Source organism: Gorilla gorilla, chromosome 16 (assembly GCF_029281585.2).
Source record: "Gorilla gorilla gorilla isolate KB3781 chromosome 16, NHGRI_mGorGor1-v2.1_pri, whole genome shotgun sequence".
Taxonomy (NCBI): domain Eukaryota; kingdom Metazoa; phylum Chordata; class Mammalia; order Primates; family Hominidae; genus Gorilla; species Gorilla gorilla.
Window position 1 is genome coordinate 74524442 of NC_073240.2, and position 26834 is coordinate 74551275.

General features: G+C 52.6%; 2 protein-coding genes across 4 annotated transcripts in view; one reads left to right on the forward strand and one right to left on the reverse strand.

Annotated features, from left to right (window-relative positions):
- Positions 1-1220: 1220 nt before the first annotated feature.
- Positions 1221-26834, forward strand: part of CD276 (CD276 molecule) — a 30972-nt gene continuing 5358 nt past the window's right edge. The window contains exons 1-7 of one of the 3 annotated variants that reach the window (XM_004056458.5): positions 1221-1496; positions 16593-16725; positions 19898-20236; positions 20429-20743; positions 21316-21654; positions 21833-22129; positions 25998-26132. In XM_004056458.5, coding sequence (XP_004056506.3) covers positions 16647-16725; positions 19898-20236; positions 20429-20743; positions 21316-21654; positions 21833-22129; positions 25998-26132 — 1504 coding nt within the window. In that variant the 5' untranslated portion in view covers positions 1221-1496; positions 16593-16646. Of the gene's footprint in view, positions 1837-16592; positions 16726-19897; positions 20237-20428; positions 20744-21315; positions 21655-21832; positions 22130-25997; positions 26133-26834 lie in introns of all 3 variants that reach the window. The other 2 variants (XM_055363722.2, XM_055363724.2) reach the window with 2 other exon arrangements.
- LOC129527136 (uncharacterized) overlaps positions 10132-26834 on the reverse strand; it is a 39245-nt gene continuing 22542 nt past the window's right edge. The window contains exon 2 of the mRNA XM_055363725.2: positions 10132-13571. Coding sequence (XP_055219700.1) covers positions 12781-13571 — 791 coding nt within the window. The 3' untranslated portion in view covers positions 10132-12780. The remainder of the gene's footprint in view (positions 13572-26834) is intronic.

A 26834-nucleotide genomic window follows, 5' to 3' on the forward strand; every position in this document is an offset into this window, starting at 1 on the left:
CACCTGTAATCCCAGCTACTCCGGAGGCTGAGGCAGGAGAATCGCTTGAACTCAGGAGGCGGAGGTTGCAGTGAGCCGAGATTGAGCTACTGCACTCCAGAGCCAGACTCTGTCTCAAAAATAGAAAAGACAAAAAACCCCCACAAATATACACACCCATGCACCACCACCCCTACCCATACACCACACGCACACTTAAATTCAGAGGGCAAATCCTGGTTCCTCCCTTCATAGCTATGTGTCCCCAAGTTACTTAATCTCTTTGTATCTTAATTTCCTTATTTCCGATCTGTAAAAATGAGAATAATGGTATTCACCTCAATGAGTTGTTGTGAAGATTAAATGAGATAAAATGGTAAAGAGCTTACAACAGTGGCAACACATGCAGAGAGACCCACATGTTTTCATACTCATTTCCCAAGCCCTGCCCAGTACTGCCACTGGCACTGGTGGTGAGCCTGGCAGCAGTACAAGGTTGGAGTCCCTTCATCCCTTTGAGCCTTGGTTTTCTCATCTGTGAAATGGGAATAATAATATCTAGCCGGTGGCGCTGTTTGGAGGAACTAAAGAGGCCCAGCATGGAAAGCTCCTAACCTAACTCTGGCCCACAAAAGTCTCCTTACGTTTTAGCTGTCACTGTCCCTGTGAGGAAGAACAGATCCAAGAACAGGTGCAGGGATGGGCTGCACCACAGCAAAATCTGGACAGGCCCGACCCCCATCTCCTCCCAGGCTGGAGCGGGGCCCTGTAAGGACAGAGCCCAAGGCCACTAGGTGTCAGGCCTGTTGGAGCCAAGTCCGGCCAGCAGGCTGGGGTGGGGCTGGGGGCAGGGCTGGTCGGATGGCAGTGGGTGGAAGGAAAAGAGGAAAACCAGCTCAGTGGAAATTGTCCTGCGGTTGGCTCAGGCGCCCACGACACTGTATTTATAGAGAGCTCCTTGCAGCTCTTAATTCCTCGCAGTCGAGTTAACCCTTTCTGGGCTGTGGTGCCAGCATGGTGTGGAGGAAGAACCCAGGACTGGGGTTGGACAGCAGGATTCCAGCCCTGTTCTGCTGCCAGTCGATGACCACAGCCCTGTTCTGCCGCCAGTCGATGACCAGTCAGTCACCTGTCCCCTCTCGCAGAAAGGAAGATTCGGCTCTTGGAAGTGTGGGAACGGGGTGGGGGATGGGCAGCGCCCTGCTCCCGGAGCCGAGGGTTTTCCCCGCCAGGGTCAGGTCTGGGGGCGGGGCGGGGCGGGGGCGGGGGCCAGGCCGTGTGCTCTGCCCAGCGGGCTGGCTCAGGCCTCGGTCAGCAGCCGCCACCGCGGGGCCAATCCGGCCTCAGGGACGCACCGGAGCCGCCTTTCCGGGCCCCAGGCGGATTCTCCGGCGCGGCCCGCCCCGCCCCTCGGACTCCCCGGGCCGCCCCCGGCCCCCATTCGGGCCGGGCCTCGCTGCGGCGGCGACTGAGCCAGGCTGGGCCGCGTCCCTGAGTCCCAGAGTCGGCGCGGCGCGGTGAGTGCTGGCGTGGCGCGGGCGGCGCGGGGTGGGGCGGCCTTTGTCTGCTGCGGGCCGGGCCTGGATCCCGCGGAGGTCCGCACGTTCCCGCGCAGGGCTGCAGGAGCTGAGCAGGGGCGCCTTCCCTCCGGGCTCCCGCTCCCCTGCCCTGCCCCAGGTCCGGGCGGCCCCCCTAGCACAGGAGTCCCGGGAACCGCGGGCGCCCCTCCTGCCCTGGGCTGTGGGGCCCGCGGAGAGCTGGGGGCGCCCGGATCCTACCCCGCCCCCCTTTCCTCGGGTTGAGAGGGGCCCGGGCGCCGTCGGACCTGCAGACCCCGGAAGCTGCGGACCGGGCCGGGTGGGTGAATGGGCTTTTGCAGGCCCCGGGTCTGGAGCGGGCATGGGGGCAGATCTGTCCCGTGTTGAAGCTTAACGAAGCCACCGGCCGGCGCTGGGAGGTTAGCGGGGTCTCGGGTCCTGCAGAGGAAAACACCCAGCTCCGGGAGGGGAGCGGCGGGGAGGGAGGGCGAGTGGTTAGGCGTGTCCACTCTGCGGGGCCCAGCAGGGCGAAGGTGTGGGCGACGGGTGCACTTCCACAGGCAGCCGTGGGCAGCATGAGGGGTCAGATTCCGGGAAGGACAGATAGAGACGGCTGGCAGGGGCCACGGGGTGAATAGGTGTTGGGGGTGGGGAGGGAATTGGGATGGGCAGTTTGGGCTTGGGAAGCCTCAGGGAGGTGGGGGGTGAGGTGGGATGGAGAGGAGATGCGGGCGACGGTGGAGGGAGGTGGGGACCCCGAGTGGGGGCACACTAGAAGGGAGGGGATTGAATTCCAGCGCCCAGGGCCCTCCCTGCGACCGTTTAGCTAGCGAATTGGCAGGTTTGGCAGCCTAAGGCAGGGGATTTATTTCTAAGCCAAACCTGCTCTAATGAGAAAAGCGTGATAGATGACTCAGATATAGGATCTATCACTGAGGGAAAACATTAAGCAAATAGTACAGCAAAAAAGATTTGTGTGTGTGTGTGTGTGTGTGTGTGTGTGGCGGGTGGGGGGGGGTGTTAGTTGTCTTAATTTAGAAAAACGATTTACCTTCAAATTGGATGTGGATAATTGTAAATGAGTCTGATCTCTTCATTAAAGCCCGGGGTCCTTTTCTTATAAGCATGTCTTCAGCAGTTAGTTTCTGTATTAGAAAGTAATGAAGCTGCTTTGTCTTTAAGAGAGTTCTTTATTTAGTGCGGCCTCCTCTAGTTCCCTCTGGCCTCCCAGAAGTCCCTAGGAAATCTGATGCTGTGCAGCCTTCCTTGTAGTGTGGGGGACTGCAAATAGGTGGGACAGTTTGAGGCTGAGGGGAATTGAAGTCTAAACTTGAAGTCTAAACCTGTCCGATGGGTTGAGCTGATCTGAGTGCAGGGCGGGATGGAGGGCTATGGGGCTGTAGGGTATGAAGTGGCTCATTTCAAGGGAGTATTTTGGGTGAGTACATTTTCCTGATATCTGGAGTTCTTGAGATTAAGCACTAACACTTAGGGTAACTGTTGACCGTGGAAATGTACATACGTCACCGTCAGCTTACTGGAGTATCCTGATGTGAATGAAATTTTCCTTCATGACTTTGGGTCAGCCCTGTGGACCTCAGTTTTTGTTCTGAGGGGTTGTATGGCAAGGGGACGCTGGCGGGAGAGAGCTTCGTTCCTGCATTAAGTGGCCTCAGTGATGCAGTCAGGGTCCCATGACTGACCTTTGGAGTTCTTCCATGTCCTTATGGCATTACTGGTGGTTTCTCCTGCCTGCAGTAAGCTTTCCAGCTTACTCTAGACTCCTGTGCTGTGAGACATGAGCTTGTCAGAGGTAAGGAGCCTGTGTTAATGCAAGTCTCAGGTGAGAAGGGGTGTTGGAATCTGAGGACCCTATTTTCCTTCCTGTCCCCTCTTCAGCTCTGTCCAGGCACCACCCGATGGAGGGTTGGCTGAATGTCTCATGTTCATATACCTGACAGCTGGGTTGGGTGCTTTAATATTTATGGAAAGGACAGTTATAGAAGTGTGGTCCCTTCAAAGTAGTCCTCTGGGGTGTCTGTGTCCTTATTAGGTTGACTTCTGAAACTTCCTGTGAGAATTCCATCATTAAACTTTGGCTTTCTCTGGAGGGGTAAATCTTTGTTCTTTGGAGTAGGATTTGAGTTTGACAAGGAGCTGGACAATGCTGTTTGGAGTCAGAGATGCAGTGTGATAAGAGAGCTGTGAGTTGGAATTCCACAGCACCTAAAGAGACTCCTAGAAAATGTTGTAGAACAAGTGGCTGGATGGTACTTGGTTGCACATACGGGGTTTGGGGTCTGTGCAGAAAAATGACCAAATCCAAGCAGCCTCTGAGATTATGACCACATGGGGGCTGTTAAGCTGTGGATCTGAGTCATAGGGTCAGGGAAAGAGGAAAAATGGCAAGGAGGATGACGTCACTGCCCATGAGCTTATCCTCTGAGTGGGTGGCGACTTCTCATTGTCCTTTTCCCACATCCCCAGGGCAGGAGTGTTAGGGAAGTCCAGCAGCAAAAGGGGGAGGGCACACCCAGGGCCTAGGGGACGGGGAGAGGGGTGAGGACTGGTCCACATGATTTTTGAGAAATTGCCTTTGGTCTTGTTGGCTCAGAATGGACCCCACACCTGGAAGGGGGCCACATTATGCAAGTTATGCAACCCTTGCCTGCCACCCCCAGTTCTACCGCCCTTGCAGTGTGCCAGATAGGAGCATTGGGTTTTCAGGTTTGGGAGAGGGTAGGGTTGTGCTGGAGGCTAAATAGACATTATCTCATGTAATCCTCATAGTAATCCTATGAGGTAGGGTATCATTAACACCATTGTACAGTTGGGGAAACTGAGGCCCAGAAAGGGTAAGTCACATGCCCGAAGACACACAGCCGGCAATTGGTGGAGCTGGGCTGTTGTCTGCTTCCAGAACTGGCTTTTTCTGCTGCTCTGGAGGTAGGCACAGGTTTTACCCCTCTTTCTGGAGCCCGGTAAGATGTGCCAAGGGTCTCCTTAGTAAGTCAGGGAAGACTCATCTGGGGAACCAGAGAAGGGGCAGGCCTGACCTGGGTGACCCAGCGACTAGTGGCCTTCACAGCATAGTCAGGGCCTTTGCTGAGAGTTCTTCTCTTCCAGAGCCCTGGACTTTATCATGCTGGGGCTTCCAGGAGTTCCCCCTCCACCCTCCAGTTCTGACCAGTGCTCCCAGCCAGCTGCCCCCTTTCTCCCTTTCTTTCTCTTTGTGGTCCAGAGAATGAATGCCTGCTCCACACACCTTATGCCATTGGGAATCTGACCTTCTCTAGGCATAGGGAGCTTAATCTGCGGGAAGTGGAGTGAGAAGCATTTCTTGCTGGGAGCCTTGGAGCAGGGAGAGATACTGTCTCTGGGAGGCAGGGGTCCCAAGTTACCCTAGAGGCAATGCAGGCTCCTAGGAACTGGGGCTGCCTTGTGGGAGACATTGGAATGTGTCCCTGTGGGAATGCTCTGTGCTAGGGGCTATGGCAGCAGGAGGGTAGGAGCTCATGGTACTTGGAACTGTGACCAAGCATCTGCAAAGAGGAAGGGGCCCAGGATCACTAGAATGAGTCAGAGCCAGAGATGGAGTCGAGTTGTGCATTTGCTACTTTGGAGCTGGGGCACTGATAGGGCTCTAGGTGAAAAGTAGGGACACAGAAGGAGTAATGGTCCCAGAGGCCCAGATGTGTGGCCTGACAGAGGAGGTCTTGGCCAGGGAGAGTGGGGTGGGGCAAAGTGTTCGCTCAGTGCAGAGGCCCCATCTAGGAGGCCTTGTCCCCATGCTTGCGGCAATAATAACAGCAATAATAATAATTATTACTGCAGTTTTGGTACTGGGCACTTTCCTAAGTCCTCTCTCTCTATTGTCTTATTTTATTCTCACAGCAGCCCTGTGGGGTAGGGATTGTTACCCCCATTTTAGAGATTTGGAATTGGGTCTCAAATAGGTTAAGTCATTTAAACTTGGTCATGTGTTCAGCAAGGCATCGGTGTCAGGATTGAAACCCAAGGCTGCTGGCTTCTGAGCTCATGCTGTACCCTGGGCAGGCAAGGCAGCCTGGTGATTCCATTCAATAAGTGAGGAAGAGAGATAGGAGCATCAGCTGGCTCTTAGTCACCTCTGCTGGTGGCTGATAATTGAGTGTGGGCCCTTGGCCAGCCGGCCGCCACTCTGGGTCCAGATTTCCATCTGTACAAGGGGCCTGGAGCTAGGCGCTGGACCAGGTGTACCGTAAGAGGCCTTCTAGCTCTGAGGACTGGTGGAGATTGCTACACTCCCAGAGGGGTCTGGTGCTTAGATGGAGAGGGGTCGGCAGAGTTGTTCTGCTAAGCTGAGCCTCTTTCAGGGTAGAAACCAAAGGAATTTGGAGGCAAGGAGGCATTTAGGCAGATCACATCTGGAGAAAATGCACCCTTCCTTGAGTGCAGTCTGGAAAGGCTTCTGGAAAGGATAGGATTTCCAGATATGTTTAGGTGGGCACCTAGCAGGACTCAGCAGATATTGAGTGAATGCAGATGTGTGTGCCCTGGGCCTGCCAGTGTCTGACCCGAGATCTGCGCTCTGATGTGGTCTCGTGTGCTCTCATCCCTTTCCTTCCTCTCCCTATTCTCCTTGTTGCCATCCCTTCTTTTGGCTGGACCTCCTCTGGGCCCAATGTAGCTTTCACTTTTTTCAGGGCTCTGTGCCTCCTGTGTGTGTGTGTGTGTGTGTGTGTGTGTGTGTGTGTGTACACATTTCCACATGCATGTATAGGTCAGTTTTGCAGCCCCTGCACATGCCTCTAGTTCCAGGGAGACCTTAGCCCTGCTTTGCTGGCCAGCCCTGATGACATACTACTGTCCTGACTCACACAGAAATCACTTGGAGAGGAAGAACTGATTCCTGCTCTTGGGTGGGATCACGGGACTGGGGAGTGGTGCCCAGTGGACAGCCTTGAACATAAAAGGCCCAAACTGACTCAGATTATCAGGAAAAAGGAAGGCAAACAGGGAGGCTGTTCCCAGGGAACTCTAGGGACCCTCCCATCTCTTTTCTGAGGCTGCTGCCCATTTATAGAGCACCTAGTATTAACTAGGTCAGTTTTGATAATTTTACTCATTGAGTCCTATAATCATCCTATGAGGGTAAGGTTTATAATCCCCATTTTACAAATGAGCAAACTGAGGCTCAGAGAGGATATTTTCATAAAGTTTCATTACTAGGAGGTGACAGAGTCTGGATTTGAACCTGTCTCTCCAACTCCAAAGTCATCTTCTTAAACACTAGTGCTAACTTCTTCCATGAAGCTTCTTGTGATTACACCAGCCCAACATGCGATATGGTCACAGCATGGGATGGTGGTCAGGACCCTTTGATGGTTGAGGAGATGAAGACCCAGAAAGGCAAGGGGTTTGCCCTAGGGAGCCTGGCAAGTGAGTGACAGAGCCTGGTCTAAAGTCCAGGATATCTCTGTTGTTGCTGTTTTCCTTTTTTCGTTAATTGCAAAAGAATTTACATGTTCATAGTTAAAAACAGAGAAGTGTATCAAGTAGAAAACAGTAGCAAACTCTCACCCTTATTCCGACACTCCAGAGTTGCATTCACTCTCAGGCATCCAGATCCTTTCCCCATATACAAACATCCATCCATCCATATATCTATCCATCTCTATCTAAACACACATGCATTCATTCATTCACTCATTGAATCATGCATTGAGAACCCATTATGTGCCAAGCCATTGCTAGAATTAAGGATGCAATAGTTAAATAAAGCAGATGTGCTTCCTTCTCAGGGAGGTTCTCATATATCATGAAGAAAACAGACTGGGTGCAATGAATGACAGGGTCCTTCTTAGAGTGGCAGATCTCTTACCTGGCTTTTCTGTCAAGGTGACCCTCAGAATATGGAGGTGTTACCTTTTATCTTAGTCCATGTTTTACTGCTATAACAGAATACCACAGCCTGGGTAATATATAAAGAAAAAAAGGTTATTTGGCTTGTAGTTCTGGAGACTGGGAAGTCCAAGGGCATGGTGCTGGCATCTGGCGAGGGCCTTCTTGCTGCATTATCCTATTGTGGAAGGGCATGTGAGCGTGCAGGACAGACAGTATGGGGGCAGCACTTACTCTTTTATCAGGAACCCACTTTTCCTGCGATAACAGCATTAATCTCTTCACTTCTTACAGGCCCCACCTCTTAATACTGTTACAGTGGCAATTAAATTTCAACATGAGTCTTAAAGCACCCATGTCATCTAGGAAGAAGAAACTGTATTTGCAGCAACACTGTGAGGTAGGAAAGGGAGTCCTATGTTGTAGGAACTGGAAGCAGCCCACTGTGATGAGGGGCAAGTAGGAAGAGGTGAGGCTGGGCAGGTGGGCAGGGCCAGGGCAGATGGGGCTCTGTAGGCTATGGAGGAGCTGCGATCTTATCACAAGGAAAGTGAACAGCTCTATGATGAACTATTGAAGGCAGTGATATAATTTATGCTTTTATATTAATAGCAATTATTCTGGCTGTTGTATAGAGTATAGATTGGAGAACAGAATTGGGTGGGGGAACTAGAGAAGGTGAACAGACTGGTGAAGAGGCTTTTATAGTTATCCAGGCAAGAGATGATGGTGACTTGGAAGACCAGGAAGAGAAGCAGGGGTAGAGAGAAATGGAGATAGTGAAGATATAGCAGACATATTTGAGGAGTCCTTCAGTTACAGATAATAGAAAACTAGCTCAAGCACATTTAAGAAAAAAAAAAAAGACTGGTTTAAGTACCTAGGCAGTCTATGTGTGCAGCTTGCTTCAGGGATAGGGGCTTAAATGATGGTTTTAGGGCTCTATATCCTTCTAGCTTCCATCTCTGCCTCTGTTCATTTGTTTGGATCAATTCTTTAGATTGTTGGCAGCAGACACATTTATTGCTAATAGTCCCAGACCGTATCCTTCTTAGTAATCTCAGCAAGAAAGAGTCTATTTTGATGGCTGCAGCAGCAAGGCTCTGGGGAAGTCTCTGATTGGGTATGGCTTGGCTTACAGCTCATTCTCGAACTAATCACTGAGTGGGGGCAGGGCAGGTTTCTCCATGAGCCAGGTCTTGTAACATGCCCAGGCCCTAGGCTGGGAGGACAGCTCCACCAGTACAGCATGGACTGGGCTCCCTGCAGGAGTGCGGAGCCTTGCTACCAGAAGGGGCCAGCATAGACCAAGAGAAGGGCACTGTAGAATAAAGGACATGGAGCAAAATAACTGTGTTAAGACTAGCTACCAAAGACAGAGATGATCTGCTCGGCATTGAATTTGCCTCTTTGTCAAGGAAAGAAGGAGCAGAAGATGTTAAGAAGGAATTGAAGTTTAGGCCATATGGGGAGGTGCTCATCTGTTTTAACTGTATTTGTCTTCTGGCCCCTGGGATTGCCTGTCCTGGTGTGGGGTGAACTTGGAGACAGAATCTCTGAGAAGCTGTCAGGGATATTTCAGGCCAGTCTAGGGTAGAAGAGGGTTGGACACGTGGGTCACAATATTCCACAGTTTCCTGCTGTGCACAGATTCAATCCGAGTCCCCATCTACCTCCCTCACTACCTCCCTTGCCTCGTCTCCTGAGTCTCAGCCTCTCCTGGAGTCCCATCTTCCCAGAATATGCTGTGGACATCTCCTCTTCTGTGACTTCTCATGCTGTCCCCTCCGCCAGATAGCCGAGATGTCTCCTCCTCTGTGCAGTCCTTACTGAGCCTCCCCAGCCCCCAGTGAATGGCTTGACCCTTTCATCCAGGTTTAAGCCTACTGCCTCATCCATTCCCACAATACCTTGTATAAATGTGTACCAAAAAACTGGTCATATTCTATTTTAATGATATATTTGTTTCCTAAACCTTTTTTCTATTTTTAATATGAAAATGTGGGATTTTAAATATGCCATTTAGCAGCTCTGTAATCTTGAGCAAGTTATTAAATCTCTCCATCCCTGAATTTACTCCTCGGTGAAATAAGATAATAATAGTACCTACTTCACAGAATTGTTGGGAAGCTTAAATGAGTTAATACGTGTAAAAGCATTTAGAACAGAGCCTGGTGCATGGCTTTCAACAAAACTGGCCTATGTTATTATTATTTGATAAAAGCAAAATAATATATATAACATGGGTAACTTTTGAAGCATAATAATAAACATACCTCCCAACTTGAGAATGAGAACCCCTGTAGTTGAATATTTATATGTACGATTCTTCATCTCCATTCGTATTGCATGCATGGCCAATGCCTGGCATGTGGATCATGAATAAGCATTTGTTGAATGAATAAATGAACAAATGCTGGAAGACTTGAGACAGGGAAATAACCAGTTTTATGGGGAAGATGGTAGATTATGGGAACAACAGATCAATAATCTTGTTCTTAATCCCTGACAAAGTCCTGGAACCAATGAGCACTTGAAGAAGAGCCCACTAGTAGGCACTTGCATGGCTTCACTGGGGTTTTGAAAATGCACTTCTTTCCTTGTTCTTCTCCAGTTGATTGTTCCCCAGCCAGAAGCAGTGAAGCTTCTCATGACAGCCCTGGGGATGAGATGGGTAGATGGAAGCTGGGTAGCAGCACAGGTAGGAACACTCCTAACCCCGGTGTACTGAATGGTGGATGGACATTGATCATCCGGGGACAGATGGTGCTGTGGGCTTTCCTATTCCTGTCCTCTCCCTGAGGACCTTGATGACACCCAGACACCAGCAGAGAGAGGAGAGTAACCTTTTCAGATGATATTCATTCATTCTTTTTTACATCCACCAACAAATTATTGAGCATTGTCTATGCACCAGGAACAGTCAAAAGAGTACTTCAAAAGATCACGTCAGGGTTACACAGCATTGTAAATATAGTTAATGCTGCCGACTTATACACTTAAACCTGGATAGAATGGCCAACTTCATGTTACATATATTTTACAACAATGAAAAAAATGTTGTGGCAGTTGGAGGAATGGACTCAGTTTAACTGGGTGAAATGGAATAGTAACAAATGAACTATCCTGTAAAACTCCTCCCCATTCTGAACTCCATCAGAAGAGGATGGCAGAGGTGTGGATTAGCAGCAGTGAGTGTGAGTGACTTCTGATGGCTGGCTACAGATTTGATAGTCTGTTATTTTGGGTTATTTTGGTGAATGGTGTGACATGGCTGCTCAATGGTGACTTCATCAAGGAAGATCAAATACTTGCAGGGCTTTGATAAGGAAGGGGGCAGACTCATTCTGTGTGGTCCAAGGGGTCACATGAGGACTGTTGTGGGCTGTATTGGGAGACAAATTTGGGCTAAGTATAAGGTAGAGCTTCTCACCGATGAACGCTGTCCAAAAGCAAGTGGATAGCCCATGCAGGCCATGGGTGCCCATCACAGGGGAGGGCAAACAGAGATTGTGTGTATGCGGTGGGGGGGGGGGGGGCAGAGAAAGGTTCCCTGTTCTGATACTTGATCATTAATTTCTGCAGTTTCCCCAGAATTTGTTCTCATGGCATCATCTCCCTCAGTGACCCCACTTTTGGTTCTGTCACCACCACTGCACGAATGACTGCCCTGTCCCTCTGTTCTGAGCTGCAGCTCAGTGTGTCTGGGAGTCCATTGGACATTTTGGTGTGGATGATCCATAGTCGAGCTCAGTAGGAACTGATCTTCCCCCTCCACGTGCTTCATCTCCAGGTCTCCTTGTTATGTGTGTCCATGTTTGCCCATTGCTCAAGCCTTCAGTGCCCTCTTGACACCTTCAGCCCCTCCCTCAATACAAACAGTCCCCAAGCCTGGTCACTTCTACCCTTGACATTTGTCCAAAGCTGGGCTCAGGCATCACTCGGTGACTCTGATGAGATAGTCTCCTGTTCGTATTTTGAGATACCTATTTTAGATGTGGTTTCCTTTTGTGGCTCTGAGCAGTGGCAATGCTCATCGGATAGGGAGAGGGGGAAGAGAAGGAGGGAAAATAAGGGTGGGATGGCTCCTTAGTTAGTTCAGATGCTGTAAGAAAGGCCCAAAATAGCAATGACTTATGCTGGAAGAGATGTTTATTTCTCACCCATGTGACCATCTGGGTATATCCAGGGCTGATACTACAGTCCCTCAGGGTTCTTCTGTCTGCTGCTCTGCCGTCCTCAGGGTGTTGCCTTTGGCAGTATGGTCGCCACACACACCACATCTATGTTCCAGCCAGTGGGAAGGGGGAGGGGAAAGGGAGGGGAGGGCATGCTTCTCTCTTTCAGGGCATGACCCAGAAGCTGTACACATCAGTGTACACATTGCATGGCCATACTCAGCTGCAAGTAAGGCTGGGATCTGCAGTCGTTAGCTGAGTGGCCGTGTGCCTAACTAAAAATGCTACGGAAGAAGGGGAGAGCTGGGTGTGCTGGCAGCACCTGTAGTCCCTGTTACTCGGGAGGCTGAGGCAGGAGGATCACTTGAGCCCAGGAGTTACAAGGGTGCAGTGGGTTCTGATTGCACCACTGAACTATGATGGTACCACTCCAGCCTGGGTGACAGAGCGGGACCCTGTCTCTTAAAAAGAAAAGGGAGAAAATGGGTGTAAGTGGACAACAACTAGCAGTTTCTGCCACAGTCACTTTGTGCATTTCAGTGTGAACTGTGTGGCTGTGAATTGGTTAAACCTTAAGGATATAGTCCCTGAAAGCTTCAAGTACTGATAAAGTTCCACTAGCATCCACAAAGCTTTTCTTTTATAGGTAGGAACACTGAGCTCAGAGAAGTTGCCTAGTTAAGATTGCATAACAAAGTGTCAGAGCTGGGACCAGAACCCCACACTTTGGGCTCATTTTCTAGAATTCCAGGGAGATCTGGCTGAGAGGCAGACAGGCAGTGTCAGGAGGACGGGTCTCTGGAGTTCAGGAAAGGGCTACCTTTCCCAGCACGGCTACCTGGGGAGCTGCTCATGACTTTTCAGGGATCATCTTTGGGGTTATCATGCCTCTGAGGTGCCTCCAATTTGCCCTGACCATATCATAAATAGTATACTATACCAAACTGCAGTGATCTACCTGCATGTCCCCCTTCCCTATTAGAATCTGCTCCTTGAGGACAGACGCATAGCTTAGTCATCTCTCTGCCCCTAGTACGTCCCTACCAGGAACTCCGTAAGTAGTGAAATGAATTACTAAAGACATGAATGCATGTGGATTCAAGGACTCCTTCAGTTGCAGACGATAGAAACTTAGTTCAAACTGGTTTAAGGGGAAAAATGATCGGCTCAAATATCTGGGCGGTCTAGGTCTGCAGCTTGCTTCAGACATAGCTGGATCCAGGGACTTGTCTGACATTTTCAGAACTTTGTGTCTTTCTGACCCTTTTTGTCCCTTTGTGGGAAGTGTTGCCCAAGGAGCCCCTGCGGGGATTGGGAGGAAGTAGGGGGTTAGGAGGAAGTGGAGTGATGTGGGTGATTATGGTGGGGGGGCAAGGAGACCCTCTTGGGCATCCCCAGGCCCAGGGCATTTTGGCCCCGAGCCCAGGTGCAGTCTGGATTTGTTGTAGCTTTCTGAGGGCACATCTTGGGTCATCTCTTGGGAGCCTCCCTGTGGCCCTGCTTCTGCAGGGTTGGATGCCCTTGCTGTACCTTAGGCTGAGGACAGCCTGACCCCTCTCTCCTGCTGCTCTGTGAAAGCCCAAGGTGCTCTGTGGTTTTGGGATAGAGCAGGAAGGAGAAGGAGGAGAAGTGGGCACTGGCAGGTGACTCACTGGGAGGGGTGGCACATGCTGACTCCAGGGCAGGTCCCGGCTGGGGATGAGATTCCCCTTTGTGGAAAACACGGGTGGAGGGGGTGGTATGCAGGCAGCATGAGGCCCGCGCGGCTCCACATGGCTCTGGGTCCCGGGCCGACCAGCTCTGTGTTCACAGGACACTCTCCCATTCTCCAGGGAGCACTTCCTTTCTGAGCTCTGTCGCTTTCTCCTGTCCTCAGCTCCTCCAGGCCCCGCTGTCAGCGTAGGGGTCTCTGGGTGCCATGGACTCTTCTGCTCTCTTTGCTTCTGGGCTGTCAAACTGCTTCTCTCCAGGGCAGGTTTCCAGGATCCAGAGTCTAGGAAAGGAATGAAAGGGAGCAAGTCCAGGGCGCAGCCCTGGAAGTCCCTCATCTTCCCTCTGGAGGGAAGCGCAGCTCGGCCCTGGGAGAGCCTGGGTAGGTCTGATCAGGGGAGGTGCCCTCTGCTCCCCGCACCTGCCCAGAGTGGCAGGAATTAGCCTGATATATGAAGGAGACAATTATATGAAGAGTCTTGAGTACCAGGCAGAGGAATGGGGTCTGACTTCTATAGTGAATGGGGAGCCATGGGAAGTTCTTGAGCAGGGGAGGGACATGAGCAGATTCCTGTCTTAGGTCCTAAGAGAAGGCACCTTAGAGAATGGGGCTGGCAGGGAAAGAGAGGAGCAAGCAGGGCCAGTGAGGAGGGTGATGGGTCAGGGTGGGAGATGGAAGCTTGAGAAGCAGTGTGGAGAGTGAGGGAGGCGGCCCAGGAAGAACCCACAGGCCTTGGTTCTGTCTGGGGGTAAAGAGAGGCAGGGAGACGTGGAATCTGGGCGTTCGTTCATCCTTAGCCCTGGTGCTTCCTGCGGGGGTTGGGCAGGTCCTGCAGGCAGCTGCCTGCTGGATCTTCCTGTGGGCCTCAGGGTGGCCCTTGTGGGGCAGGATGTGGTGCCTGCCAAAGGTGCTTTATGAATGGAGCCGGGGAAGGCTGCTGACTCAGCAGGCAGTAAGGCTTTGAGGCCGGAAGCGTCTGGAAAGGAAGTGGCTGCTCAGGGCTTCCCCACTGTAGACAGCTGGGAGAGAAGGGGGGCTGGCCAGGATGCACATGGTTTGGCTGAGGGACTCCCTTGGCCCAGCTGCTGGGGGGGTGTGTGTGTAGGAGTGGAGGGTGGCGGGGGGCGGGTGTGCCTGGCTGGGATTGGAAGGATTGAGGCTAGCAGCTGTTGATGAGGTTTGCTCCGTGGAAGGGCGGAAGGGTGTAGCAGAATTGGACTCTTTTTGGCTGTGCTGACTGGCAAATTACTTGACATTAACAAAGTCACTTATCTGGGCTTTAATTTTTTTTGTTTGTTTGTTTTGAGACAGAGTTTTGCTGTATCGCCCAGACTGGAGTACAGTGGCGCGATTTCCACTCACTACAACCTCCGCCTCCTGGGTTCAAGCAATTCTCCTGCCTCAGCCTCCTGAGTAGCTGGGATTACAGGCCTGAGCCACCACACCCAGCTAATTTTTATATTTTTAGTAAACACAGGGTTTCACCATGTTGGTCAGGCTGGTCTCAAACTCCTGACCTCGTGATCCGCCCACCTCGGCCTCCCAAAGTGCTGGGATTATAGGCATGAGCCACCACACCCAGCCATGGGCTTTAATTTTTTAAAGTCCTGCAAAAATAGGACCAAGTGTTACAGCCTATCTCCCAGGGTGTTAGGAGGACGTGAAATCATTTCTATTCTTGTTGATCAGTGTTGGTTGGCATAGATGTGGCTTGATCAGGACATGGCACAGATGTTTAGGCAGCAGCTGTGGGACTCAGAGACAAGGTGTGTGCAGCCTGGAGGGTGGCTGGGATTGGGAGCAGGGCTGGATTTAGGGATGTCTGCCCTTCTTATCCCCAGCTCAGGCCTGACCTGCAGCCACAGACTTGCCTCTTACTCAGTCCTGACTCCAGCCTTGAGGTCATCCCCAGTCCTTGTCTCTTCCACTTCTGATCTGTCTTGGTCACTCAATACAGATGTGTTAAGCTAGCAAATGTTCTCTCTCTGCATTCCCACACTCATACACCTAGTCACCTCCTGAAACTCTGTCCTAGAAGCTTCTTTGCAAATACTGCTGATTTCACACAAGCTATACTGAACCCTTCCATTTTCTCTGCCGCAGTGAATGCTCCACCCTGTCACTGAGGCTCAAAACCACGGCCAACCTGACTGCTCTTTCTCTCTACCCAAGTCCTCAAATACTGTCACTTTTACCCAGACATGCTTTGTCTCCTGTCTGGCCCTTCATTTATTCCACCACTATACCTTCCTACAGGGATGGCTATATTAGCCTCTTTTTTTATTTTTATTTTTTGAGATCGAGTCTGGCTCTGTCACCCAGTCTGGAGTGCAGTGGTGCAATCTTGGCTTACTGCAACCTCTGCCTCCTGGGTTCTAGCAATTCTCCTGCCTCGCCCTCCCAAGTAGCTGGGATTACAGGTGCCCACCACCATGCCCAGCTAATTATTTGTATTTTTAGTAGAGATGGGGTTTCACCATGTTGTTCAAACCGGTCACAAACTCCTGACTTCAAGTGATTCGCCTGCCTCAGCCTCCCAAAGTGCTGGGATTACAGGCATGAGCCACTGCACTCAGCCTGAAATAGCCTCTTAACTGGCCTCTCCCTTGCCCTGATACAATCCAGTCTATGCTGAGGAGCTAGAGTGGGTTTTAAACATTGTTACCTAGATTATGTGTGATTAAAATGCTCCCCAGTGATTCCCATTACTCATAGAAAAACCCAAATTCCTCACTGGTCTCTCAAAGCCCTGCTTGATCTGGCTGAAACATACCCTCCCATCAGATAGTGGGTGGAGGTGCTGTCAGATTAATCTTCATGAAGCTCAGCTCTGACCGTGTATTTCCCTTATTCAGGAAGCTTCAGTGGCTCTCAACTGCCTTTAGGATACAGTTCACACCTGTCAGCCCATCTCTAAGTCTGGCCCCCACAGGAGCTCCTGCTCTGCCCTACCAGCTACTGTCTGCCAAATTGATCTGCACACATCCTAGCCCCAGAGCAAGCCAACCTTGCCTTCACTTGCCGCCTTGCCTCCTCTTCCTTATATTTGGATACTAACATCTTAGCTGAAAGGGTGGATCCCAGCTGCCCCCTACCCCATCTTCCCTGTCAGGCCTCCCCAGGGACTCCCTGCCAAAGCATCTGTCACCAAGATTCCTCAGCAGGGGGCCCGGTGGGGTATGGGAATGAGGACCTCCCAGTGGGCAGTTGCAGCCTTCCCCACTCTGGTCCAGGAGAGATGAGGCGAGAGATGGTCTGGGGAGAACCTTTGGAGACAAAGGCCTTGCGTCCTCTTCCTCCCAGGCAGGGGCAGCCTTCCACCACGGGGAGCCCAGCTGTCAGCCGCCTCACGGGAAGATGCTGCGTCGGCGGGGCAGCCCTGGCATGGGTGTGCATGTGGGTGCAGCCCTGGGAGCACTGTGGTTCTGCCTCACAGGTGAGGGTAGCAGCATGGGGACGGGAGGGGAGGGACAGTGATTGTGGCAGTTGGGGAGGGGGTGCCCATGCCTGTCAGGGGTCCTGCCAAGCCAGCTCTGGCTAGCAGGGCCATACCTTACTTACACCTGTGGGATCCAGTAGGCAACTCACGTTACTGTTCTTAGCCTCCATTTCCTTGTCTGTAAAATGGGCACATGAGTGCTAAATGAGATCGTGCTATTTCTTGAATACACTGTGTGTGCCCCCTCCCAGGACCTTTCCACTTGCTCTTTCCTCTGCCTGGAACTTTCTGCCCCTAAACGTCTGCATGACTGGATCCCACATTTTGTTGAGGTCTTTGCTCAATGTCACCTCCTCGCAAGGCTCTCCTAGCTCCCTTGTATAAAATAGCACACCTCCGCTCCTCCCTCCCTATCCCTGGCCTCCCTGCGTTATTCTGCCTAGATTCGCCCCCACCTGGCGTTTGCTTGCTTCCTCCCTGTTCAAAGAGCAGGGTCCATCTCAGGGCCAGGGCGGCTGTTGCATAGTAGGTGCCCAATAACTGTGTAGAATAAACGATGTGACTCTCCCCACACGGTGCTTGGCACACAGGAAGCACTCAATAATAATAGCTACTTTAATAACAATATCCTCATCACATTTCAAATTCTCATCAGCATCTCTGCTCTGAGACGGCTTCCTCCGTGGGGAAGACAAAGCTGAGGGTCTGGCGCCATCTTGTGGCCATAAAGAAGTGCCTTTCTCTACCCACGGCTGCTCTGATTTCTCTAGAGCAAGAAAGGGTTTTGTCTGGGTGACTTACCAGGTTTCATTCCCCCAAATGTCCCCTCCAAGGGGCACCCTGGTTCGACTGACAGGGCATGAGAACTGGCCTGGGGCACCAGGGGTTTCAGCAAGAGATCCAAGGCTAGCTTAAGAACTTTAGAGATCTCTAGGTACTGCAAAGATTATGATACTGAGTATGATTCACAATAAAAATAATAACCATAAAGTCAATGTTATTTTTCTAAATGCAGGAAACCTTTAATGAGTGCTGTATTCAATTAGCATTGTTTCAAGGTTGATCTTCCCACATTTTGAGTGTGCCTGCTTTGCTAGTGCTCAAAGCACACAATCTAACCATTACTGGAGAATGGTAGTGCCAGGGTGGGGGGCTCGCTTCCCCTCCTCCCCCTCCCCTCCTCCCCTCCTCCCCCTCCCCTCCTCCCCTCCTCCCCCCATCCTCCCCTCCTCCCCCCATCCTCCCCTCCTCCCCCATCCTCCCCCTCCCCTCCTCCCCCCATCCTCCCCTCCTCCCCCCATCCTCCCCTCCTCCCCCATCCTCCCCCCATCCTCCCCCCATCCTCCCCTCCTCCCCCATCCTCCCCCCATCCTCCCCCCATCCTCCCCTCCTCCCCCATCCTCCCCCCATCCTCCCCTCCTCCCCCATCCTCCCCCCATCCTCCCCTCCTCCCCCCATCCTCCCCTCCTCCCCCATCCTCCCCTCCTCCCCCCATCCTCCCCTCCTCCCCCCATCCTCCCCTCCTCCCCCCATCCTCCCCTCCTCCCCCCATCCTCCCCTCCTCCCCCCATCCTCCCCTCCTTCTCCACTCTCCGTCCTCCCCTCCTCCCTCCTCTCCTCCTCCCCCTCTCCCCTCCTCCCCCTCCTCCTGCCCCTCCTCCCTTCCTCCCCCTCCCTGCCTCCCCCATCCTCCCCTCCTTCTCCACTCTCCGTCCTCCCCTCCTCCCCTCTTCTCCCCTCCTCCCCCTCCCCCCTCCTCCTCCTCCCCCTCCCCCCTCCTCCTCCTCCCTTCCTCCTCCTCCTCCCCTTTTTTTTTTTTTTTTGAGATGGGGTCTTGCTCTGTTGCCAAGGATGGAGTGCAGTGGCGCGATCTCGGCTCACTGCAACCTCCGCCTCCCAGGTTCAAGCAATTCTCCTGCCTCAGCCTCCTGAGTAGCTGGGATTACAGGTGTGTTCCACCACCCCTGGCTATTTTTTTGTATTTTTTAGTAGAGATGGGGTTTCACCATATCTGCTAGGCTGGTCTTGAACGCCTGACCTCAGGTGATCCACCTGCCTCGGCCTCCCGCGCCGGGCCTTTCCCCCTCACTTCTGACTCATCAGCAAGTCCTGTTGATTCTCCCTCCTAAATAAACCTTGAATCTGATCCCTCTCTTCTTCTCTACTACCACCCTTTGAAGCCACACCACCCTCACCTCTTACAGGGATGGCTGAAACAGCCCCTAACTGGCCTCCCCCTTGCCCTGCCACAGTCCAGTCTCCACAGAGGAGCTAGAGTGAGTTTTAAGCATTGCTACTCAGATTATGCGTGATTAAAACACTCCCCAATGATTCCCATTACTCACAGAAAAAGTTAGATTCCTCACTGGTCTCTTCAAGTCATCTTTGGTCTGGGTGGGACATGCCCTCCCATCAGATGTGTCTGCCACACTGGACGCTCCCCGATATTTTCACACAGCAAGGCCAGTCTTGCCTCAGGGCCTTCCACCTGCTGTTTCCTCTACGGGGTTCTCTGTATGTCAGCTCTTTTTCATTCCCTATAAATTTCAGCTTAATTGCTTTAAAGAGCATGTGCCTCACCACCATATTTAAAGGTACGGGTATTCTTTCTTGTATAAAAACAAATTGTGTTTCGCTAGGAAAAGGAAAAAAAAAGAAAAAAGAAAAAGCACTTGTGATTCTCTCTCCTCCAGAGAAAACCACTATTGACATTTTTGGTGGATACTTTTTTGGACTCCCCAATTTATAACATTACTTACGCTCATGGGGAAATGCACATGGTGCAGGCAGGTGTAAAGTACCTGCCAGATTTTTGAAAAGCTGTTGCTTTACTTACTAACCTGCTGGCTCCTTTTCCTCACGTACCTTAGTCACATGCTGACGAGAATCTGTGTGCTCGTTTGTCTCTCTCTCCCATTAAAATGTAAGTTCTGTGGGGATGTGACCGTAGTATTGCTCTCTGTTGCATTTCTGACTCTTATGCTTGGCACCTGTAGGTGCTGAGTATATTCTTGACTGAATGAGGTCCTAAGACAATAAATTACTTCGGGTCTCAGGCCTAAAAGGAGGGGTGGACAGGGCCTGGGGTTAGCGGGGGCAGGGAGCGGAACTAGGGAGGCCCACCCCTCCTCAGTCCCCCTTATATGTTCCCCACTCCCCCTACCCCCAGGAGCCCTGGAGGTCCAGGTCCCTGAAGACCCAGTGGTGGCACTGGTGGGCACCGATGCCACCCTGCGCTGCTCCTTCTCCCCTGAGCCTGGCTTCAGCCTGGCACAGCTCAACCTCATCTGGCAGCTGACAGATACCAAACAGCTGGTGCACAGCTTTGCCGAGGGCCAGGACCAGGGCAGCGCCTATGCCAACCGCACGGCCCTCTTCCCAGACCTGCTGGCACAGGGCAATGCATCCCTGAGGCTGCAGCGCGTGCGTGTGGCGGACGAGGGCAGCTTCACCTGCTTCGTGAGCATCCGGGATTTCGGCAGTGCTGCGGTCAGCCTGCAGGTGGCCGGTGAGCACCGGGAGGGGGACGCCTTCCCCTTAGTTCACCCTCCATTCCCCCTGCAGCCCACCCCCTGCAGCCCACCCCCTGCTGCACCACTGCTCCCAGAATTCTAGTGCTGATTCCTGTACTCAGCCCCATGCATCCTTTTCATCCTCTGCCATTGCCCTGCCCTTGACCCCTGCCCTCTGTCACCTCCAGCTCCCTACTCGAAGCCCAGCATGACCCTGGAGCCCAACAAGGACCTGCGGCCCGGGGACATGGTGACCATCACGTGCTCCAGCTACCAGGGCTACCCTGAGGCTGAGGTGTTCTGGCAGGATGGGCAGGGTGTGCCCCTGACTGGCAACGTGACCACGTCGCAGATGGCCAACGAGCAGGGCTTGTTTGATGTGCACAGCGTCCTGCGGGTGGTGCTGGGTGCGAATGGCACCTACAGCTGCCTGGTGCGCAACCCCGTGCTGCAGCAGGATGCGCACAGCTCTGTCACCATCACACCCCAGAGAAGCCCCACAGGTTTCTTTGCTTAAATGTCCCCTTGGGGGAGGGGGGTTCTGCTTCTGTCGGCAGGGGTTGGGAGCTCCGAATCTGGCCCCACCTTCAATCTCCCAGAACAGCAAGTTGCCTCCTAATGATAGGGAGAAAGATAATGGGGAGGTGGGGATGTTCACTGGAGGGGTTGGGGGCGGAGCAATCACAGGCCTTCTTAAGGCTCTCCTGACTTCAAGGCTCTGGAAGCCTCTGGGAAGAATGGAGCCACATGTGGGTCAGCAGAGGGGTGGGAGAAGGAAAGGAGTCCTGGTGGCAGGATTCACCAGGGCTGGAGCTGGTGAGAGTCACCTGCCCCAGGCCTGGCCCTGGGATTGGTCTGGTCAGGCCAAGACCCACCTGCTGTGATTGTTCTCAGAGGATTGGGGAGACTCCATATCTGAGAGTCCTCAGGCTTAATCTGCTTTTGCATCTAAGAAGAAAATAGGAAGATGGAACAGGGTCTGGGAATTGATGGGGGAAGAGTTTGGGGGACTCGGGTGGTAGCCTAGAGAGTCCCATTTCTCCTCACCACCCTGCCCCTCTGACCCCGCCCCCAGGAGCCGTGGAGGTCCAGGTCCCTGAGGACCCGGTGGTGGCCCTCGTGGGCACCGATGCCACCCTGCGCTGCTCCTTCTCCCCCGAGCCTGGCTTCAGCCTGGCACAGCTCAACCTCATCTGGCAGCTGACAGACACCAAACAGCTGGTGCACAGTTTCACTGAAGGCCGGGACCAGGGCAGCGCCTATGCCAACCGCACGGCCCTCTTCCCAGACCTGCTGGCACAAGGCAATGCATCCCTGAGGCTGCAGCGCGTGCGTGTGGCGGACGAGGGCAGCTTCACCTGCTTCGTGAGCATCCGGGATTTCGGCAGCGCTGCGGTCAGCCTGCAGGTGGCCGGTGAGCACCGGGAGGGCGACACCTTCCCCTTGGTTCACCCTCCATTCCCTCTGCAGCCCACCCTCTGCTGCACCACTGCTCCCAGAACCCCAGTGCTGATTCCTGTACTCGGCCCCATGCATCCTTTTCCTCCCCTGCCATTGCCCTGCCCTTGACCCCTGCCCTCTGTCACCTCCAGCTCCCTACTCGAAGCCCAGCATGACCCTGGAGCCCAACAAGGACCTGCGGCCAGGGGACACGGTGACCATCACGTGCTCCAGCTACCGGGGCTACCCTGAGGCTGAGGTGTTCTGGCAGGATGGGCAGGGTGCGCCCCTGACTGGCAACGTGACCACGTCGCAGATGGCCAACGAGCAGGGCTTGTTTGATGTGCACAGCGTCCTGCGGGTGGTGCTGGGTGCGAATGGCACCTACAGCTGCCTGGTGCGCAACCCCGTGCTGCAGCAGGATGCGCACGGCTCTGTCACCATCACAGGTAGGGGCAGATGAACAGCTGGGGAAGGACGGAGCGAGTAACTCCCTCTTTACTGGACCCTAAGGTGGAATTTCCATAGGTTTGGGTGGCCAGAAGACTTTCAAAATCCCTTTCATAGACTTCAGGTGCTCACACTCTTCCTCACAAGTCCTTAAGGGACTTGAGCTGATAAGAACCATTTATAATGTTTGCCTTCCTAAGAGTGCTTTTCGTGGCACTTATGCTTCTCATGCAGAGGACAAGGTACCTGCCCGAAATTTGGAGGCATGGGCAGGAATTCTGGGGCAGCCACAAGGCGTGGCCCAGGGGACGTGGTGTGGGTGTGCTTTCCAGCAGGAACTCCTCTGAGTGGTAGGAAGGTATTCTGGGTCAGTGGGCGCCATCTGATTCTGAAGCCCGAGTGACAGCTGGACCTCCCTAGTTAGTCCCCAACACCTGAGTCAACGTCAGCTCTTCTTCCTGCAGACTTGAGCTCCACCCGGGCAGCCGTTGGATGGGCAGGGGCTGTCTCTGCTGCCCCTGTGTGGTCAAACACCAGATAGAGGCCACCCCTTTAGTGATTCTTAGTCTCTGGTTTCCAGGTTCTAGCCTCGTGGGCACCTCTTGTGCCAGAGGGTGTGAAGAGGGTTGAGGTCAAGAGCTGCAGTCTCCATCTGTGTTTGGCCCTGAGAGGCCTCTGGTCAGTCACTTCCTGGGCCGACGTGCTCAGTCTGGCTCTTCAGTATCTCCCTGGGCCAACTGAGCTTTCCCAGGGACCTCGCCCTGGTGCACAGTGAGGTCAGGACAGCAGGTTTTGTCCGTCTGGTTCTCCTCTTGTCTTCTGATGACTTCCACCTGCCCCCCAGCCCATCCAAGTTCTGATCTCACCCCAAGTTTCCAGGTCTGCACACACCTCAGGACTCACTGACTTATTCCTGTCCTCTCCCTCTTGAGACCTATGTGGTCCCCACTTCTGACAAGCTCGGAGCCAGGGCCCGTCACATCGTCTGCTTGGAGTTCAGGCTCACTCCTCCTCCTCTGTCACGTGTTTCCTTCCGGCAAGGTTGTGCTCCTTCTGCCCACCCCTTCCCCAAGATGGAAAACACTCCCTTCCTGTGCTCTCCAGGAGAGAGTAGCTGCCCTGAGCTCTTGAATGTTCTGAGACATGTCCTTGACCTTTTAGAGAATAGCATATGGTCTGGTGGTGAAAATGCTGTTCACAGGAGAAAAGAAGAAATAGAAGATAAGAGTGATCTTGGCAGAGGATATGAAGCTTTCAGAGGAGGGAGGGTGGTATTGAGGACACCTCCAGGGGCAAGTGGGAGCTGAGAAGGCCTTGAAGGATAAGGGGTCTTTGTGGTCATTTGCACCCTGGGCTGAGCTGGATATTTGTGATGTTGTGCAGAAAGGACTTACGAGTATAAATGTGATTGCAAAGAGAATGTTTATCTCACCTAAGAGAAAATTCTCTATTTTAAACTTGAGTAGCTAACATTTAAAGTGATTTCAGAAAAATTTAGGGCTGGGCATGGTGGCTCACACCTGTAATCCCAGCACTTTGGGAGGCCAAGGCGGGTGGATCACTTGAGGTCAGGAGTTCGAGACCAGCCTGATCAGCATGGTGAAACCCTGTCTCTACTAAAAACACAAAAAATTAGCTGGGCGTGGTGGCACGCACCTGTGGTCCCAGCTACTTGGGAGGCTGGGGCAAGAGAATTGCTTGAACCTGGGAGGCGGAGGTTGCAGTGAGCCAAGATAGTGTCACTGCACTCCAGCCTGGGTGACAGAGCAAGACACTGTCTCAAAAAATAAATAAAATAAAAATAAAGTGATTTCATTGAGGCCATTGTTGCCAAGCACATTTCACAGATGAAGAAACTGAGGTCCACAGAGAAGGGGGAACTTTCCCAAGGTCACAGACTGGCACAGTGGCTCTCAATCTTTGGGAGTCAGACCTTTCTTTGAAAATTGGATAAATGATCAATGCAGCAGTTTGCATATAACTGTGGAGGGTTTGCTGCCTCTCTAAACTCCTCCGTGGGTCTGTAGACCTGGGCTCCAGCGCCCTGCAGCGAGGAGATGAGCCATGATCAGAATCCAACTTTGGCCTCTCAGCCTAATTTCCTCTCCTCCCCACCAGCCAGCCTCCTGTTTTTGTTAGAGCAGGTCTGGCCTACTTTGGAGCCCTTGGCCTGTATTTTGCTTCGGGCAGCTTTGTGTCATGTCAAACATTCTGGGATTCAGACTTTCAGTCCTCCAGCTGGTCTCTCCCGTACCTGATGAAGTTAGTGAAGTTGTGTGCTGTGCAGAGCCTCTTGGAGGGGGATTTATGGAGCAAGCCCTAGAGACGTGGCCTGAGCCTGTCCTTTCTTGGGTGAACAGGGCAAATCTAATTTGTGTTCCAGGGACACCACCAGTTAAGGGGGAACATAGAGACCCTCTGCTTGAGTATTTCTATGGCTCTGCCCCCTCCCCTGCTGTCAGAGCCCCATGATGGGATTTCCAGGGTGGTTATTGTTGTTTTAATGGGTTCTCTGTGGATGGGCCCTCTTGGCCACCACATCAGCTGCTGCCCTCCTTTTCTGCACACCTCTCTTCATCACTGGGGTGATGGATCCCTGTGCTTCCAATGGCCAGAGCAGCAGTTTTGCCAGCAGTGCCTATTGAAGGTGACATCTGCAGATCCATGCACGAGGTGCATCTATGCTGGGGTCTCTGCTGCCAAAGGGTCCATAGCACCGCGCACTGCACTGACAGGGCCTCCTGCAGAAGCTGCTGAGGCCCTGGGTATGCATCGTCTCCAGAGAGCAAAGGAAAGCAGCACTGTCTTTTGTCAGACTTTTCCTCTCAAGACCTCTCCCTAGGACCCAGCTGGGTGCAGGGGCTGGGCTAGAGGATGGTATGTAAGATGGAGTCACACAGGCTGTGCTCAGAACAGCTCCTGGCCCTACCCAGCTTTGGGTCCTCGACTTCATCCCTCTTGACTTGACAGCTCTAAGAGGAGGGGCCTCAGTGTTTCATGTTAATAGCCCCCTGGTAAGGCCCCTGCAGACCTACCTGACTCCTTGGGGAAACTCCGAGCCCTCACTCCAGCCCCCTCAGTGACCTCATCTGTATGTAGGACTCAGCGAACATTTTCTGTAAATGGCCAGGGAGTAAATGTTTTTAGGCATCGTGGGCCACACACCATCTCTGTTGCTGCTGCTTCTCCTTCTGTTCCTCCTCCGCCTTCCCCCATCTTTTTTTGGTAACCCTTTACAAATGTAAAAACCATCACTAGTTTGTGGACTGTACAAAAACAGGCCACAAGCCAGCTTTGGCCTGTGGGCTGTAGTTTGCTGCCTTCTGATCCATAGAATGGGAGATGTCACCAGGTAGGGCTGAAGCAGTCAAAAGAGGGCCTCTGGAGGAGGTGAATATTGAGCTAGGCAGAGAATTTGGGAAACTGATAGCAATAGTGCAGAGGTTGGAAGGAGCCAGTTGCTTCTGGAGAGAATGGTTAGGACACCAGTTTGGCTGAAGCTGAGGCTCCTACAGTAGAATTAGAAAAGTTAGGGGAGGGTAAGCAGCAGCCAGCTTATAGAGGTCCTTGAATCACGCTTGAAGCATTATTCTAAAGTCACTAGGGAGCCATAGAAGGTACTTGAGCATCAATTCAACCACAGGCTCTTCAACCCTTCCTGGTTGAGGCGTGTCCACATCAGTCAGGGTTGTATCAGGGTTTGGGGAGTGTATGGCGAAGGGACTGTGGGAACTTAAGTGAGCTTTCTTCATAGTGTTAGGGCCCAGTGAGGGTGGGAGCCCCTGTTCACACTTGGAGCCAATGGTGCTGTCCTCCGGGACATGGGGCCAGGCATGACAGTCTCACTGTTCCTACTTTTCCTCTCAGGGCAGCCTATGACATTCCCCCCAGAGGCCCTGTGGGTGACTGTGGGGCTGGCTGTCTGTCTCATTGCACTGCTGGTGGCCCTGGCTTTCGTGTGCTGGAGAAAGATCAAACAGAGCTGTGAGGAGGAGAATGCAGGTGAGTGTGTGTTTGTGTGTGCATGCACACTTATGTGTCTTGGGGTATGTTGCTGTGTCTTTGATGTCAATAGAGTGTCACTTTCTAGTGACTGTGTGCAGATGGGGCTGGATTTGTCTGTGTGTGACCTTGAGTCTATGTCTTGTGTGTGTGAACAAGCGTGAGCCTGTCTGTCCATGTGCAGATACCACAGGATGAATGTGGATGAGTGTGACTGGAAGGTGGTGGGAGTGTAAGGCCAAGTGCTACAAAGGGATGAGTGTGTGCAAACAAGTGTGCCTGTGAAAGTGTAAGTCAGTCACATGTGTGAGAGAGCAGGCCAGAGCATGGAAGCTGTGCAGCACAAATGTAGGCATGCCAGGGGCGTGCATGGCACTGGGGGGATCGTGCCTGCCTCGGAGTGAGAGAGTTTGCAGCAGCTGCCATTTGCGGGGCTGAGGGTCAGCCCGAGCTGGCATTGGTGACTGGTAAGTGGGTGAGAGGACATTGGTGGGTGGTGAGTTGACCCTTGTGGGTAAACAGATGCATGAGAGTAGATGGGTAGTCAGAGGCTGGGAATGGCTGGAGGTCGGGAAGGAGAAGGAAGAAGAGAGTGGTCAGTTGGAAGATAGGTGAGTACTTGTGAGGTGGAAGGATGAGCAGGTAGACGGCTGGTTGGTTACATCTGTTGGAGGTTGATGGTTGGCAGGGCTACTGAGCGAG